Source organism: Cnephaeus nilssonii (assembly GCF_951640355.1).
Source record: "Cnephaeus nilssonii genome assembly, chromosome: 22".
Lineage (NCBI taxonomy): Eukaryota > Metazoa > Chordata > Mammalia > Chiroptera > Vespertilionidae > Cnephaeus > Cnephaeus nilssonii.
Genome location: NC_137093.1, coordinates 11,675,723 through 11,690,605, shown reverse-complemented (window position 1 = coordinate 11,690,605; position 14,883 = coordinate 11,675,723). Strand labels below are relative to the sequence as shown.

The following is a 14,883-nucleotide window of genomic DNA, read 5'->3' as shown; positions in this document are numbered from 1 at the left end:
TGAGGGTCTAGAACAGGGGTCAGCAAACTATGGCCTGTGAGCAAAATCCAGCCGCTGTGTGTTTTTGGAAATAAAGTTTTATTGGAACACAGTCATGCCCATTCATTTATGCGTGGGCTGCTTTTGCCCCACAACTGCAGGCTAAAGTCACTGTGACAGAGACCGTCTGGGCCTTCACAGGAAAAGGTTGCCGACGGGAGTCCAGGGCAAACCCAAGTTCTTAAAGGGCCAGACGGGAGGCGTGGAGCGTGAAGGAGGGCAGGGATAGGAGGGAGTGGCGGGGTCTGCAGCAAACTAGAAAGCAAGCACCACTCCAGGCAGGCAGCCAGCCCAGGTGAGCGCTGTTCTGTGGGAATGCTGCCAGGTCTTTCCATTTATTTAGGGAAAGTCAAGATCTGGGTTTTTATGTGGAATCCTACTGGGGGTGGATTCCATTTTTTAAAAATGTAACTAGTTTTAAAAATTTTAAACCCCTCTGAGGGCCACAGCATGGCTGTGGACACCAGCTATGACCTCTGGTCGAAGAGGATCTGTAGGGAAGTCGTTAAGGGCAGATGAGGCTCAGGTGTGGGAGAAGGGGCAGAAAATTCAACCGAACCCATTGGCTTCTTCACCCGCCCCGCCAATACAGAACCTACCGCGAGGTGACCAGCAGCCTTGCCCTGTGTGACCTCCTCAAAGTGAGGTTGCTCAGACACCCCCCCCCCTCCAATTTCTAGAACCTCTGAATAAGGGAGGCAGATGGGGGGTTGGCTGAAGTCCCAGCCAGCGCTGAGGGTCTTGGTCGCACTCTGAGTCCCCACTGCAAGAATTCGCGAAGGTGGGCTGAGGGTTGAGGGGCAGGAAGTGTCAGGTAACGCCCTCAAACCACCCAAATGGTGCAGAGGCTGGGGCGCCCTCTGGTGGTGACTCAGAAACCCTGCCTTGGGCCCAGCTGGTCCAGGGGCCAAGAACCCCAGGCCTCAGGCAGGCGGGGCCGCTTTCCCCAGGTGACCAGCAGTCAGGGGACTCGGGAAGCACAAAGAGCACAAGGCACAACAGCGGTTCTCTGAGAACTTAAATACCCGCCCCCCAGAGAAACGGAGGCTGGGAGGGGGTGGGAGCCGACAGCAGACGCGTGTGCCTGGGGAGGGGGTCCCCACAGGACTCCCAGGGCCTTCCTTCCGCCCCCGCCTGGGACTCTAAGTAACAGGTCACACGTCCAACCTCAGGAGGCATGTCCACACCCCACCCTGAGGGCTTCAAGTGCCAGGACCGGGGACGGGGACTCCCTGAGGCTTTGCCTCTCCCAGGAAGATTACCCAGTCCGGTCAAGAGCAGCGGGGGCCAAGGTTCTAGGGCGGTGGGGAGGGCGCGGTATTAAATATGTCATAAATAGGGAGGGGTGGCTAATACTGCTCGGACAGGCTGGGGTCACCTTCCTCTTGTCCAGTCGGGGACTCGGGCCTTGGCCCTGCTCCCGGGGAGGCCACTGGCCCCTGAGGTCACTGCGCCAGTGACCACTGGCACTGCTGAGGAGGAATCGGCAGTGAGGGTGCCGACTGAGACCCCCGCAGTCTCAAAGTCCGGGGCTCGGGGGGCGCAGCCCCGTGGCTCACGGCGTCTTCGCCTTGTTCCTGTTCTTCTGGAGTTTGGTGTGCACCACTTTGAGGGTGGTCAGGAAGTTGCCCAGGAAGAGGACCAGGAACGTGATTGCCAACACGAACACCTGGCGGGACAGAATTCAGAGGGGAAGGAGGAACAGGCCGTGCCAGCTCTCCCTGCTGGAGTGCCACCCCACCCCAGGCCCGAGAACCCTTAGCGCAAGCCACCCACAAACTGCAAGGTTTTGCAGGCGGAAGGCAGACATCTGGGCCAACTGGGTGAAGGACCTGAGTCCTCGGGTCAGGCCGGGCCCTGGGGAGTGTTCAATGGGGAGCCATCCCTGAGGGGCTCCCAGGCCTCCCAGGTTCCCTCCCACAGTCTCCTAGGCCCAGCAGCAGAGTCTGGGCCCCATGGAGGAGAGCAAAGTGGGCAGGCGGCTAAGGAAATAATTTTCCACAAGTCGGCCCAGCCTTCCCAGGACCCCCCACACCACCCCACACACACTCTTCCCCAGGACCACCCTCTCTCTCTCCCTCTCTCTCTCTCTCCCTCTCTCTCTCTCTCTCTCTCTCTCTCTCACACACACACACACACACACACACACGCCAGCCCAGCCTTCCCCAGGACCACCCCCGCCCCCCCCACGCACACACACACACTCTTGCCCAGGACAACCCCACACACTGTCACACACACACCCATACCTGCCATTCTCTGCATTCCTCGTGGCTGGAAAGCTTGAAGAGCGTGACTGCATTGTAGAGCTGCCAGAACTGCGGAGGGGGGGGGGGGGCACTGCTCAGTCCCGGTTCCCCTGGACACCACATGGGAAACCCCTGGGTGAGGCACCAGGACCCCAGCTTCTGGTAGCCACTGCCCTGAGACACTGAAACCCCCAAATGAAACTGGGGACCCCTTAGCCAGAGTAGCCTGAGGGCTGGTTCTGGCCCCTGCCTTTGGGCTCCCTGGACCCAGGGCCTGCCATAGCCTGGGAACCCACGAGGCCCAGCCCGGGGATGGCTGGTGAACGGGGCAATGAGGGAGAGGTCACCCCAGAGTAGGGGACACCCACAAACTCCAGGGCACTCACATGGCCAAAGAACAGGAAAGGCAGGAGGAAGGTGAGGCCCCGCCACATCCAGGACTGGAATCCCTCTGTGGAGGAGGAAGAGGGCGAAGGCCTGTGTGAGGGACCCGGCCGCCCCCACTGCTTGGCCGTGCTGGTCACCCCGAGATTAGCCAGGCACAGACATACACAGCGCGGGGGAACAGCCCTCAGCTCTTACAGGCGCGGGAGCGCTCACGATGAAAATCACCCAGAGGACGTGCAGAACGCCTGTCACCAGGCCTGACACCTCGGCCTCAAGTCACCAAGGACAAGCAGGCTTGACCACACTTACGGAACGCTGATGTGCCAGGGGCTATGTTTTTAAATTTTTCTTTAATTTGCACTTTATAGTGGACTTTTATTTATTTATTTTTAAAAATATATTTTATTGATTCTCTACAGAGATGAAGGGAAGGGAGAGGGACAGAGAGTTAGAAACATCGATGAGAGAGAAACATCCATCAGCTGCCTCCTGCACACTCCCTACTGGGTATGTGCCTGCAACCAAGATTCATGCCCTTGACCGGAATCGAACCTGGGACCCTTGAGTCCGCAGGTTGATGCTCTAGCCACTGAGCCAAACCGGTTAGGGCTATAGTGGACTTTTAAATGCATCATTTCAATGGATCTTGACAAAGCCAGGCCTACTTTGTGGAGCAATTCAATAGAAATGACCAGCTTAAAAGATAAGTGTTTTATTAAAAATAGTTTCCCCTGGGAGCTTAGATGAAAGGTCTCCAAGCTTTTCTGATTGGGCACCCAACCCTCTGAGGTAAAAAGTTACACACACACCACCGGCTGGTGTGGCTCAGTGACTGAGTGCTGACCTATGAACCAGGTGGTCACGGTTCAATGCCTGGTCAGGGCACATCCTGAGGGCTCCATCCCCAGTAGGGGGCGTGCAGGAGGCAGCCGATCAATGATTCTCATCATTGATGTTTGTATTCTTCTCTCCCTTTCCCTTCCTCTCTGAAAGCAATAAAAATATTTTTAAATAAACAAAAAACATATTTTTAAAAGTTACACACACATTCCCAATGTGTATATGTGTATATGTTTATATATATTTATATGTAGATATATTACACATCGGTCATATATGTACAACAGCACTAGGCTAACATATATATATATATATTTTTTTTTAATTATAAATCACAGACAAAAAATAGACATTTTAAAAGGATAAGAGAGCCGAAACAGGTGTGGCTCAGTGGATAAAGCGTCGGCCTGCGGACTGAAAGGTCCCAGGTTCGATTCCGGTCAAGGGCATGTACCTTGGTTGCGGGCACATCCCCAGTAGGGGGTGTGCAAGAGGCAGCTGATCGATGTTTCTCTCTCATCGATGTTTCTAACTCTCTATCCCTCTCTCTTCCTCACTGTAATAAATCAATAAAATATATTTTTTAAAAAAATAAAATAAATAAAAGTAAATAAAAGGATAAGAGAGAAGCCAGCACTGAGGGCACACAGCTGGTCCCACACTTCACTAAAACAGAATCCACAGTGAATTATGAAAAGCAACGTGGGTCGAGGCCAGCAGCCCTGGCTTTACGGGTGGGAGGTTTGTTATGTCCTTACTGGCACATGCTCCCACTGTGGGGGATCAGGGTCAGATCTGGGAGAGCAGGCAGGGGCCAGTACTTGTCCCCCCACCCCCAGGCCGGCTACGCACCCACAGTGAGGTCCAAATGATTCCTTTCCCCCAGAGCCCGCAGCCGGTAGAGGCAGCCGCTCTGGTAATAATATTGCAGGAACTGGACACAGCCTGCAGGGGGAGCACAGCGCGCGGAGGGTTGAGTGACACTTCCACCGCAAAGGGGTGGGTCTTCACTGCCCAGAGGGTACAACCCTCTCCCACCCGCACCCCTCCCCCCCTCTCAAATAGAAACTTCTAGAGCTTTCCTAGCCATGCATTAGGCACTCAAAAGAGGCTTGCACCGGGCTGGGAGCTGTGTGCGATGCCAGGTCAGCAAGAGACAGTTCCATACAATGGGATGCTTGTACGGAGGCGGAAAAAGCCCATGGTAATTGTTTCCCAGGTTATATGCAAAGCTGTATGTACAGAGGGAGCCCGGGTTTGTGGACTATACAGAATGCAGTATCTATGCACATACGTACTTGTGAGTAAAAATGGTAGAAAGGACATAGACCTGTTACCAGTGGTCACCCCTAAGGGCGGGACTGTACATAATTTTCATTCTCAGCTTTAGGTATTTGTATTTGTTCGTAAGCGGGGTTTTATTTAAAAATTAAGTTGTATTTTTCTGAGTTGGCAATATGCACACGGTATAAAATTCAAAGGGAACAAACAGGTCTCCGGTGAAAAGTAAAATTCGCTCTCCCTGTCGCCAACCATCCAAGCTCCCCGACCCCGGGACGGTGCATTGTATATAAACCCAGGGCTGTTCTTAAATGAGAAGAAAGAACATATATCTCCATTTTAAGGAAAACAAAGTCAGTGCCCCAACACCAATGGGTTCTCAGAGGTGGCGATTGGTCGGGAGAAGGGAGGCAGTGACTGGGGCTCCCAGGAGGGGGGTTGGGGGGGGCAATGGGGCAGGTCGTCCCTAGAGGCTGGGGATGGAGGGGTAGATGGAGGTGACCTGGGGGCAGGTAGCTCTTTGGATTTCCAGGGACCTCCCCCAGTGCCCTCTCCCCTCCAGGAAAGACACACCCCTCCCAGGAACGGGGCCTCCACAGGGAACCGAGGAACCGTGCCCCCTCCCCTGAATGTAGGCAAGAGACACTCACTCTGAAATATGGAAAACGCTAAAAACTGACTGCGAAACTTCTGATAGATTAGTCCATTAGGCCTGCAGAGAGGTGGGGGAGAAGGTGAGGGGTGCTGGGAAATCAGACACCCACCCCGCCCACCCTGTTCCCGCTGGGAGAGGAGAAAAGGTTTTACATTTAAACCCAAATCCCAGCGTCCACCCTTCTAACCACCCGTGTCCCTGGGGAGCGCGTGTAGTTTTGAAGCCTAAGTTCCCACAGGTCTCCCCTCCCTCTGGGCCTCACTCCGCGGTGCCACAGCCTCGTCCTTGTGCTGCTGCCCAGCCCTGCTCCTATCCCCGGTGCTCCAGCCTTACCCCTGTCCCCTCTGCCTCAGCCTTACCCCTGTCCCCTCTGCCCCAGCCTTACCCCTGTCCCCTCTGCCTCAGCCTTACCCCTGTCCCCTCTGCCCCAGCCTTACCCCTGTCCCCTCTGCCTCAGCCTTACCCCTGTCCCCTCTGCCCCAGCCTTACCCCTGTCCCCTCTGCCTCAGCCTTACCCCTGTCCCCTCTGCCCCAGCCTTACCCCTGTCCCCTCTGCCTCAGCCTTACCCCTGTCCCCTCTGCCCCAGCCTTACCCCTGTCCCCTCTGCCTCAGCCTTACCCCTGTCCCCTCTGCCCCAGCCTTACCCCTGTCCCCTCTGCCTCAGCCTTACCCCTGTCCCCTCTGCCCCAGCCTTACCCCTGTCCCCTCTGCCTCAGCCTTACCCCTGTCCCCTCTGCCCCAGCCTTACCCCTGTCCCCTCTGCCCCAGCCTTACCCCTGTCCCCTCTGCCCCAGCCTTACCCCTGCCCCCTCTGCCCCAGCCTTACCCCTGTCCCCTCTGCCCCAGCCTTACCCCTGTCCCCTCTGCCCCAGCCTTACCCCTGTCCCCACTGCCCCAGCCTTACCCCTGTCCCCTCTGCCCCAGCCTTACCCCTGTCCCCTCTGCCCCAGCCTTACCCCTGTCCCCTCTGCCCCAGCCTTACCCCTGTCCCCTCTGCCCCAGCTGGCAGGCAGAGGGTACTTTTCCAGGAAAACTCCCAAGGGCTCTGCTGTAAGCTCACACTCTCCTTCTTGGCCCCGAAGTCAGCCGTGGCCAGGGCCTTGGAAAGCCGTCTGGGCCCCTCACCCACCACTAGTCCCCCTTCACAGCCCCCTGGGGAGGGCAAGCGGAGGCGTGGGGGGCGGGGCAGGCGACACTCACCAGGTCAGCATCACTCCAGACAGGAAGGTGGACACGTAGTGGTGCGACACCCACCAGCCTTTAATTCTGGGAGAACAAGGGAAGGGGAAGCTCAGGCGGGGAGAGAAACGCAGGCATCTCCCAGCTTCCCAGCCTGTGTGTGTGTGTGTGTGGGGGGGGGGGCGTGTTGTCCTCTTCCCTGTCCTACAAAGTCGCACAACCGCACGAAGCCACGCATCGATGAGCCAGGAGACCCACAGAGGCTTCCAGGTACCCTGAGAATGCAGCCCGCCCCTCAGCACGGCTACAGCCCACCTCCCCGTCCTCTCCTCCCGGAACCACTGCTACCTCAGCACCTGTTATGGACTCAGTTGTGTGTCCCCAGAACTCGCAGGTTGAAGCCCTAGCCCCCAATGTGACCACATTTGGAGGTGGAGCCTTTCAAGAGGTCACTAAGGCTAAATGAGGTCATAGGATGGGCCCCCATCCAACAGCACTGGAGTCCTTAGCAGAGGAGACGCACGAGGAGTGTGCGTGCGCACAGAGCAAAGGCCACGTGAGGTCACAGGGACGTCTGCCGGCCAAGGACAGGCCTCCGGAGAAACCAACCCGCTGGCCCCCGGGTCTTGGATTCGGAGCTTCCAGGATTCTGAGAAAGTGAATTTCCACTGTTTGAGCTGCCCGGTCTGTGTATTTTGTCATGGAAGCCGAGCAGACTGATGGGGAGGGCCTTTTGTACTTGCTCTCTGCTCCCAGGCCTTGGCCTCCAGGCCTCCTGGTCCAAATGCAAGTTCTGTCTGTCACCTCCTCCAAGACCTTCCCCGACCTACTTATCCAAGTCAGCCAGACAGCCCCACTCTGGGTCACACCATCCTGCTGCCTCTTCCTCGCGGTGCTCACCGCTGCCTGAAATGATCGTTGTTTTCTCCTTTGTGTCCTGAGCCCCCTTCCCCGCTCAGATGTCAACTCCAGAAGCGCAAGGATCCTGTCTGTCTGGTTCGTTGCTGCACCTGCTCAGAGCAGGTGCTCAGCAAGTTTGCTGAATAAACAGCACACACACACTGACACAGAGCTGCAGCCACCAACAGCACGTGCAGCATCTCACACCGCCCCAGCCGCAGCTGCTCCCTGGCACCCCACGCCCTGGGCGAATCTGCTCCTCCGACCCCTGCAGGCCCTCATCCAGCCCTGGACTTCACCCCATCCAGTCCAGAAGCTGTGGGGACCCTGTTGTCAGAACCCAGTGTTCCCCGCCCCGCCCCTCCCCGCAGCTCAGGGTTCTCACTCCACAGCTGGGGAGGGATCCTGGCTACCACTCCCTCCCCAGTGTGTCGGGGGGCAGCCTAGGAGGAATTTGCCCAACACCTTTGCCCTTCAAAGTCCCTGCGATGGTCTTGGATCTTTGCTGGCCCTTCCTGCCCCTCTGGGAGCTCAGATAACGAACCCAGGGTGGCAGGGATGTGCTTTGCCAACAGCCTGGGAGCAGGGGGCTCCTTCCTCCCAAGGATGGGGCTGTAGTGACTGGGACACCAGAGGCATCCATAGTAGGTATCAAGCCATCTCTCTCTCTCTCTCTCTCTCTCTCTCTCTCTCTCTCTCTCTCCTCACTGGGGTGGGGGCCAAGTGAGAAGTTGGGGTCCAGGGCACCACTGCTCACGAGGAGGAGGAGCCCGAGGATCTGCTGGCTTGGGGGATGAGCTGCTGGATTAGACTTTCTTTTTCACTAAATCATCCTGCAACTGGCTTTCTCATCTGGATTCCCAGGCTGGCACCTATAGATCTGTCACTGACTTCATAAATGCCACATGGCTTTTCAGGACGTGGCTCCGCCATAGTCCATGTGGTTGTTCCTCAACGGTCACTACCAGCCTCGGTGCTGCCAAGACACCCATGGAAGTCCCCTGGTGTGATGGCACTGCTTCTCCAAGAAGCGGATGACTGGCTCAGAAGTTGCCACCCCAAATCTCAATCCCAATTCATACTCCCATCAGCAGTAGGGGAGACTATTTGGTTCCCCAAACCTCACCAACGCCTGAAACCAAATTTTAAAATTTCTGCCCAACTTGTTAGGTAAAAATTAGTGTGTCATTAAGATTTCCATTTGCATTCTCCTAACGGGGGTTTAAGTGGCCTTAAAACCTCCTGACCAGAATGTAGACATCGTAAGAGCAGGGACTGGGTCTTCCTCACCCCTTCTTCTCTTTGCAGTCCCATAATAGTTCTGGGTGGAAATCAGGTCCCTCAAAGGTTAGTTATGGTGAAGGACAAGGCTTTTTCCTTTATTCCTAGCATGAACAGCGCTAGGTAAACAGTAGGAACTAAATAAATGTTGAAATGCATGAAGTGATGCCCAGGAGGTGCAGCTGGGGAAAGCCACAGCTGGTCTGGATGCCACCAGCACAGAGGGACAGGAGATGGTTGCCGGAGCCACGGGAGTTCATGGGACAAGATAGGACGTCCATTCACGTCTCAGTTCCGCCTCTCCCTCTTCGTGTCCCTGTCTTGCCTGTCAGAGTCTAGGAGGCCCTGGCACCGGTTTTCTGATAGAAAAGGCAGTGGGCCACACCCTCAGACTTTTAGCTTGAAGAGCACCCAGGGAACCTCTCTGGAACCTTCCCAGCTCTCTGCCAAGCCACACACAAGTCCTTGGGTCCTGGCCAGTCCCGTGCTCCTTTGTCCCACTCTCCACACTCTACGGAGAAATGCCCTCTCCACCTGGGAGTGGCTGAGCAGACGCAGGCTCTGGGCAAGAAGCTATCTGAGCAGCAGCTTTTCATTTCACAGCTTGCTGTGCCCACAGCCCAGCGCTGACAGCTGCCACTCAATGGCACCGGGAGAGGCTAGAAGTCGCTTCTTCCCCGGCCCCATCGTCCATCTGCACAGCCCAGGGCTCTGGCAGGTTTTGTGCACGTGTGTGTTTATAGAACACTTTCACTGTGACACAGTTCAGACCCATACAACTCACCCATTTAACACAGAGGTTCGCAGAGCTGTGCTACTGTCAGCACCATCAGTTTTAGGACGTGCTTGTCACCCCAGAAAGAAGCCTGCACCCAGGAGCGGCCACTCTCCGAGCCCGTTTTGGACAGGAAGGATGCTTGCAGGGCTGACAGTAGACGCCTCAGGAAGCCTGGAGCACTCCCGCCGGAACGTAGGGACTTCAAGTCCTGATATCTGCGGACTGTGCCCAGGAAGACCACAGCCCCCTACAGGACACCTTGGCCACATCTGCGTGTGGGTAGAGGATGCCGCACCAGCCACTATTCACCTGCAGGCCGTTTCTGTAATCTGGGCAGTTGGTGGAATGGCTTCTACATTGAGGACCTCTCCCTTGCCAGCTACCACTCTGCCTTAAAAGCTTGTTAGAGCCAGGTGCCCAAGGGCTGGCTAGCCAGAAAAATGAATATGATCCCTGATTCATGATGTATTCTGGCCCAGAGCTAACTGGCCCAGACATCTGCTGTTTTGCCTGTCAATCACCCCCATTCCGGTTCCAGGCTTCAGCTTTCTTTCAGGGAACCAATTCACCGCTACTCCCAGTCTGGAAGCTTGGGTGCAGCTGAGTAATATAACTGGGCACATGCCCCAAAGCCAGCCAATCAGGGCTCTGTGCCCCCCCAGCCACAGTGATTGGCTCAGGGATGAGCACGTGACCTGAGCCTAGCCAATCAGAAGTCTGTCTCAAGATTTCAGCTAGATCTGTGAAGGAAAGGAACTCTGGGGTTACTGATCCAGTAGGATGCTGATCAGACTGCTGGGAACCAGGGCAGGGGACCACAGAATAAGGAGTAGGAGGAGGGACTGTTCACATAGAACCCTTTTTACCTCCTTGAACTATTTATCTGCTCCCATAAATCCCCTTCATGTTACTCCTATCAGGTGGTTTTCAATCATTCGCAAATCTGCAAGGGAAGCTGACTTGCTTATCGCACCAACTCAGCTAATGAGTTACTTCTCACATGGGAGGCATCAGACACAAAGCAAGGGTGGCTCCATCCCACAATGGGGGATTCCCCCACCTCTCTAGCCCTGCTTCCCTGACCATGCCTCTAATTCAGGTCTCAAGTGCAACGGGGAACAGGATGACAGAGGCTCCGTCTCCAGGAAGCCCATATGGCTCAGCTCTACCTCTCCTTAGAACATGGTAAGGCCCCAAGGGCCCTGCCTCCTCACAGAGCTGGGGCTGAATTCATTCCTACAAAGACCGTGGGGCATTTATGGGGCAGCAACGCTGAGCGCCTGAGCTGACTCTGGGATGCTTCAGAGGTGAGAAAGGTAGAGCTCACCCCTCCCTCCTCCTCACTGTGCTCTCTTAGCTACGGGTTTCTCAGCTATTCCCTGGTAAGGGCCAAGTGTGAGGGGCAGCGTGGACCCACACGCAAAGCTTTGCATTACAAGCTCAGCGACAACACTTCCTGCTGTCCCATCAGAGCACGCAGCCCAGAGCAGCCCTGGAAAAGCCCCAGCTAAAAGCGTTAGGCAAATATTTAGGCTTGGCTTCGGAACCTCACTTCCTCCTTTTGTCCCCTCCTGTTTTCCTGGAGTGCCCCACACTTGCAGGGACCTCCCCTCAGTCCTGCTCCCACCCACGGCTTATCACCCTAGAAGAAGAGCTGACCAGAGTAACTTACGAAAATATTAGTGACCATCAGAGACACAGCATGCCCCGAACACTCTTACTATGGGTCCATCAGGAGGGTGAGACTCCAAGACGGACGGCGAGACCGAAGTACAGGAAGATCATTAGTAACCAGGAAGCCCTGCCAACCGCCCTGGGCCATTTCCCCACTAAGTGCTCCCCGGCTCCCCTCCCACCACACCTAAAAGCAGGAAGCCACTATTCACTGAAATTAAGGCAAACGATGAATGTTACTTATCGGGTAAGATTTTCTACTTCAGTGTTTCCCAAAGCATGCGGTGTGTATCACTGAGTTTTAGATGACATTTGAGTGTAACACTAGTTCAAGCACGTCCAACTCATGCCTGCACTACATGATACTGAATGATATCTCTTTCCGTTCTCCTGATTAAGTCGAGGAGATGGTCTCGGTTAGATGCTAGTATATCTTTAATGCGTCTCAAGATCTGTTCGTCTCCCTTTCTACACATGAACAAACACACATAAGAAAGACCACAGGCCTCAGGCCCAGAGCCTTCAATAAATGAGACAATGAAAACAAAAAGATATTTTTACACTACTTCCTCTTTCCTGTAATTGATGCTGGTTTTCCATGTAAAGTGTTGAAATAAAGTTTCCTTTTAAAACAAATATTTATTTAAGTAAAAAAAAAAAAAAAAGGAGACGGCTGATTTAGAATGTGGGAAAAATGATGCCCTGACCGGTGTGGTTCAGTTGGTTGGGCGTCGTCTAGCGCACAGAAAGGTTGCAGGTTCGATTCCTGGTCGGGGCACATGCCTGGGTTGTGGGCTCGATCCCTGGTGGGGGGCGTGAAGGAGGCAGCTGATCGATGTTTCACTCTCAAATCGTTTCTCTCTCTCCCTCTCCCTTCCTCTCTCTTTAAAAAGCAAGTTTTTAAAATTTTAAAATGTAATAAAAAATAAAATGTGGGAAAATGATCATCTAGGTCATTGGTTGGCAAACTGCGGCTTGCGAGCCGCAGTTTGCCGCTCTATTGACTAATGAGTTTGCCGACCACTGGACTAGACTAAATGTTACTGTGTAGTTGGAAGCTGTGAGGATTAGGCAATTGTGGCATATTGTGTGCAAAGAGGTAAAGGGTAGTATATGACAGTGGTCGGCAAACTCATTAGTCAACAGAGTGGCAAACCGCGGCTCGTGAGTCGCATGTGGCTCGTGAGCCGCGATTTGCCGACCACTGATCTAGGTGATACAAGGACATGGCAAAAGTGGCGTGGATGGGACAGGAATGAGTGCAGTGTGAGAAACACTGATGTTTCTAACAGGCTACATGCTACAGGGCTGTGTACAGAGGAACCGCCGTTCCTCTGTCCTTACCTCCTGGCTCTGCGCTCAGGGTAAGGCCCGGCTGAGAGACCACTGGGCAGAAAAGTGAGAAGGTGGCAAATTATTTGAGGGTTTGGCAGGTGCCCCAAGTTAAATACACGCTCCTGGCTGTTCTTTATAGCCCCTGGGAGGGAGGGTGGGGGAAGGGTTTGGAAAGTTGTTCCTTCGTGTTTTGGGAAACGACAGGGACAAGAATGGTGTGCAGAGGTTCAAATGGCCACCCCAAAAAGGAATCAGGACTATGGGAAACAGGTCCTGAAGGGGGAGGGCAAGCCATGGATCTCAACAGAGTCCTGAGACTCCTCTCCCTGTGGGGGACCCTCACTCTTCTCACCAGAATCCACTCATCCACCCATCCAGTGACCTCATCCCAGTTTTCCTGTGGGGAACCAGTCCCTCCTGACACTCAGCTTCTAGGTTTCCAATGACAGCTAGAGGGGTGGGCAGGAGGCTCAAGCCCAGCCAATCACAGAAGTGCATTCTCTGGCTACAGTGATTGGTTCAGAGATGGGCACATGATCTAATGAACGCCAAGAGGACCCAGTGAGACACCTTGCAAGAGAGGAATGTGCCCTATTTTGCTGGGAAAGCTAAAAATAAAGACGTGAGCTTGGAACTGATAATTCTACCCAGAACCTGAGAATTGACAACACAAGAAGGCAGAGGTGAGAGACAGAGAGAAAGTGGGTCCTGATGACATTGAGCACCTGGATTAAGCCTTACCTGAAGTCAGCCCCAAAGGACCTGTTTCTTAATATGAGAAAATAATGTCCTGTTATATTGAGTTGGGGTTTCTTGTAAACAAGAGACTGAGCATGGCAAGTGAGGCCGCTGCAGTAGCAGGCACAGTTTTCCTCCTCCCTGGGTCTGAAATGTCACGGATCCCCAAGGAGGAAGGGAGTGCAGCTGAGGGTAACAGCCCTCACGGGCCTCCCCTCCATGACAGAGTTCCCTTTGGCTGCCCCTAAGCCCCCCGATAAAGCCAGGCCCCCACTTACCTTGAGCCGTTGCTGATAAGAATACTCTCCCGAATCGTCAGGGTGCAATAATACCACACGAGTAGGAAGTTAAAGACTTCGTCCGTTACCCTGTGTGGAGAAACAGCCCCCGGAGGGGAGCAGGCATGAGAACCAGGGACGGCTGTCCCAGGCCCACTGCAACGGAACAGAGAACCAGGCCAAGGGCTGCTCACACAGGGTGCCTCCGGAACCCCCCGATGCCCGGGAAGGCAGAGGGGGTCTGCCTCTGAGGTGTCTCTCCCCCTAGAATGCTCATCCCCCCTATTCAACTCTCCACCTGAATCCTACCTGCCCTTAAGGCTCTAGCTGAGGTTTCCCTCCTGCCCTGATCACCCAGCCCACGACAACCTGCCTCCCTTCCACAGAAGGGCCTGTGGGTGGGGCACCCGGCAAGGAAATGATCCGAAGGGGGCAAAGTAAGGAAAGAAACTCCTGCTCCCAGGATGCTCAGGATATTGGGCTGAGATCTTTTCCCTGCCTGCCCAGCGTAGCGGGAAATAACGGTGGCAATAACGCCTGCTTGTGTGCCAGGTTACATCTGAACGCGTAGGTGTACCTTACCTAATCCTCACTACCGTGCTGCCAGGTAGCTCCCGTTTTCCTCACTTTCTTTTTCTTCTTTTAAAATATATTTTTATTGATTTCAGAGAGGAAGGGAGAGGGAGAGAGAGATAGAAACATCAGCGATGAGAGAGAATCATTGATTGGCTGCCTCCTGCATGGGCCACACTGGGGATCAAGCCTGCAACCAGGGCATATGTCCTGACCGGGAATCAAACCGTGACCTCCTGGTTCATAGGTCGATGCTCAGCCACTGAGCCATGCCAGCCAGGCATGTTATCCTCACTTTCTATGAAGAAACCAAGGCAGGGCGAGGTTAAGTTATTTGTCAAAGGTTAAGCATCAGGACCTCAGAATATGACCTTATTCGGAAATAGGGTCCTTGTAAATGTAATTAGTTAAGAGGAGGTCACACTGGATTAGGGTGGGCCCTAAATCCAACCACTGGTATCCTCCTAAGAAGGTCATGAGAGAGACTCAGAAAAACACAGGGAAGGAGGCCACGTGGCAAGATTGAGGCACATGAGGCAGAGAACGGAGTGAAACAGCTTTAAGCCACAGAACGGAATGCGAGAGACGGCCAGCGACCACCAGGAGCTGGAAAAGCAAGGAAGCACTCCGCCTGCAGGGGGAGCCGGTCCCGCCCACACCTTATTTCAGACTTGGGGCCTCCAGACTGGAGAATA

General features: G+C 54.5%; 1 protein-coding gene across 1 annotated transcript in view; it reads right to left on the bottom strand.

The window, feature by feature from the left end:
* Positions 1–59: 59 nt before the first annotated feature.
* Positions 60–14,883, bottom strand: part of TMEM120B (transmembrane protein 120B) — a 36,525-nt gene continuing 21,701 nt past the window's right edge. Inside the window, exons 6-12 of the mRNA XM_079762267.1 lie at positions 13,616–13,705; positions 6,653–6,718; positions 5,447–5,508; positions 4,368–4,460; positions 2,675–2,739; positions 2,289–2,357; positions 60–1,708 (exon numbers count right to left, since the gene is read on the bottom strand). Of these exons, the coding sequence (XP_079618393.1) occupies positions 1,595–1,708; positions 2,289–2,357; positions 2,675–2,739; positions 4,368–4,460; positions 5,447–5,508; positions 6,653–6,718; positions 13,616–13,705 (559 nt within the window). The 3' untranslated portion in view covers positions 60–1,594. The remainder of the gene's footprint in view (positions 1,709–2,288; positions 2,358–2,674; positions 2,740–4,367; positions 4,461–5,446; positions 5,509–6,652; positions 6,719–13,615; positions 13,706–14,883) is intronic.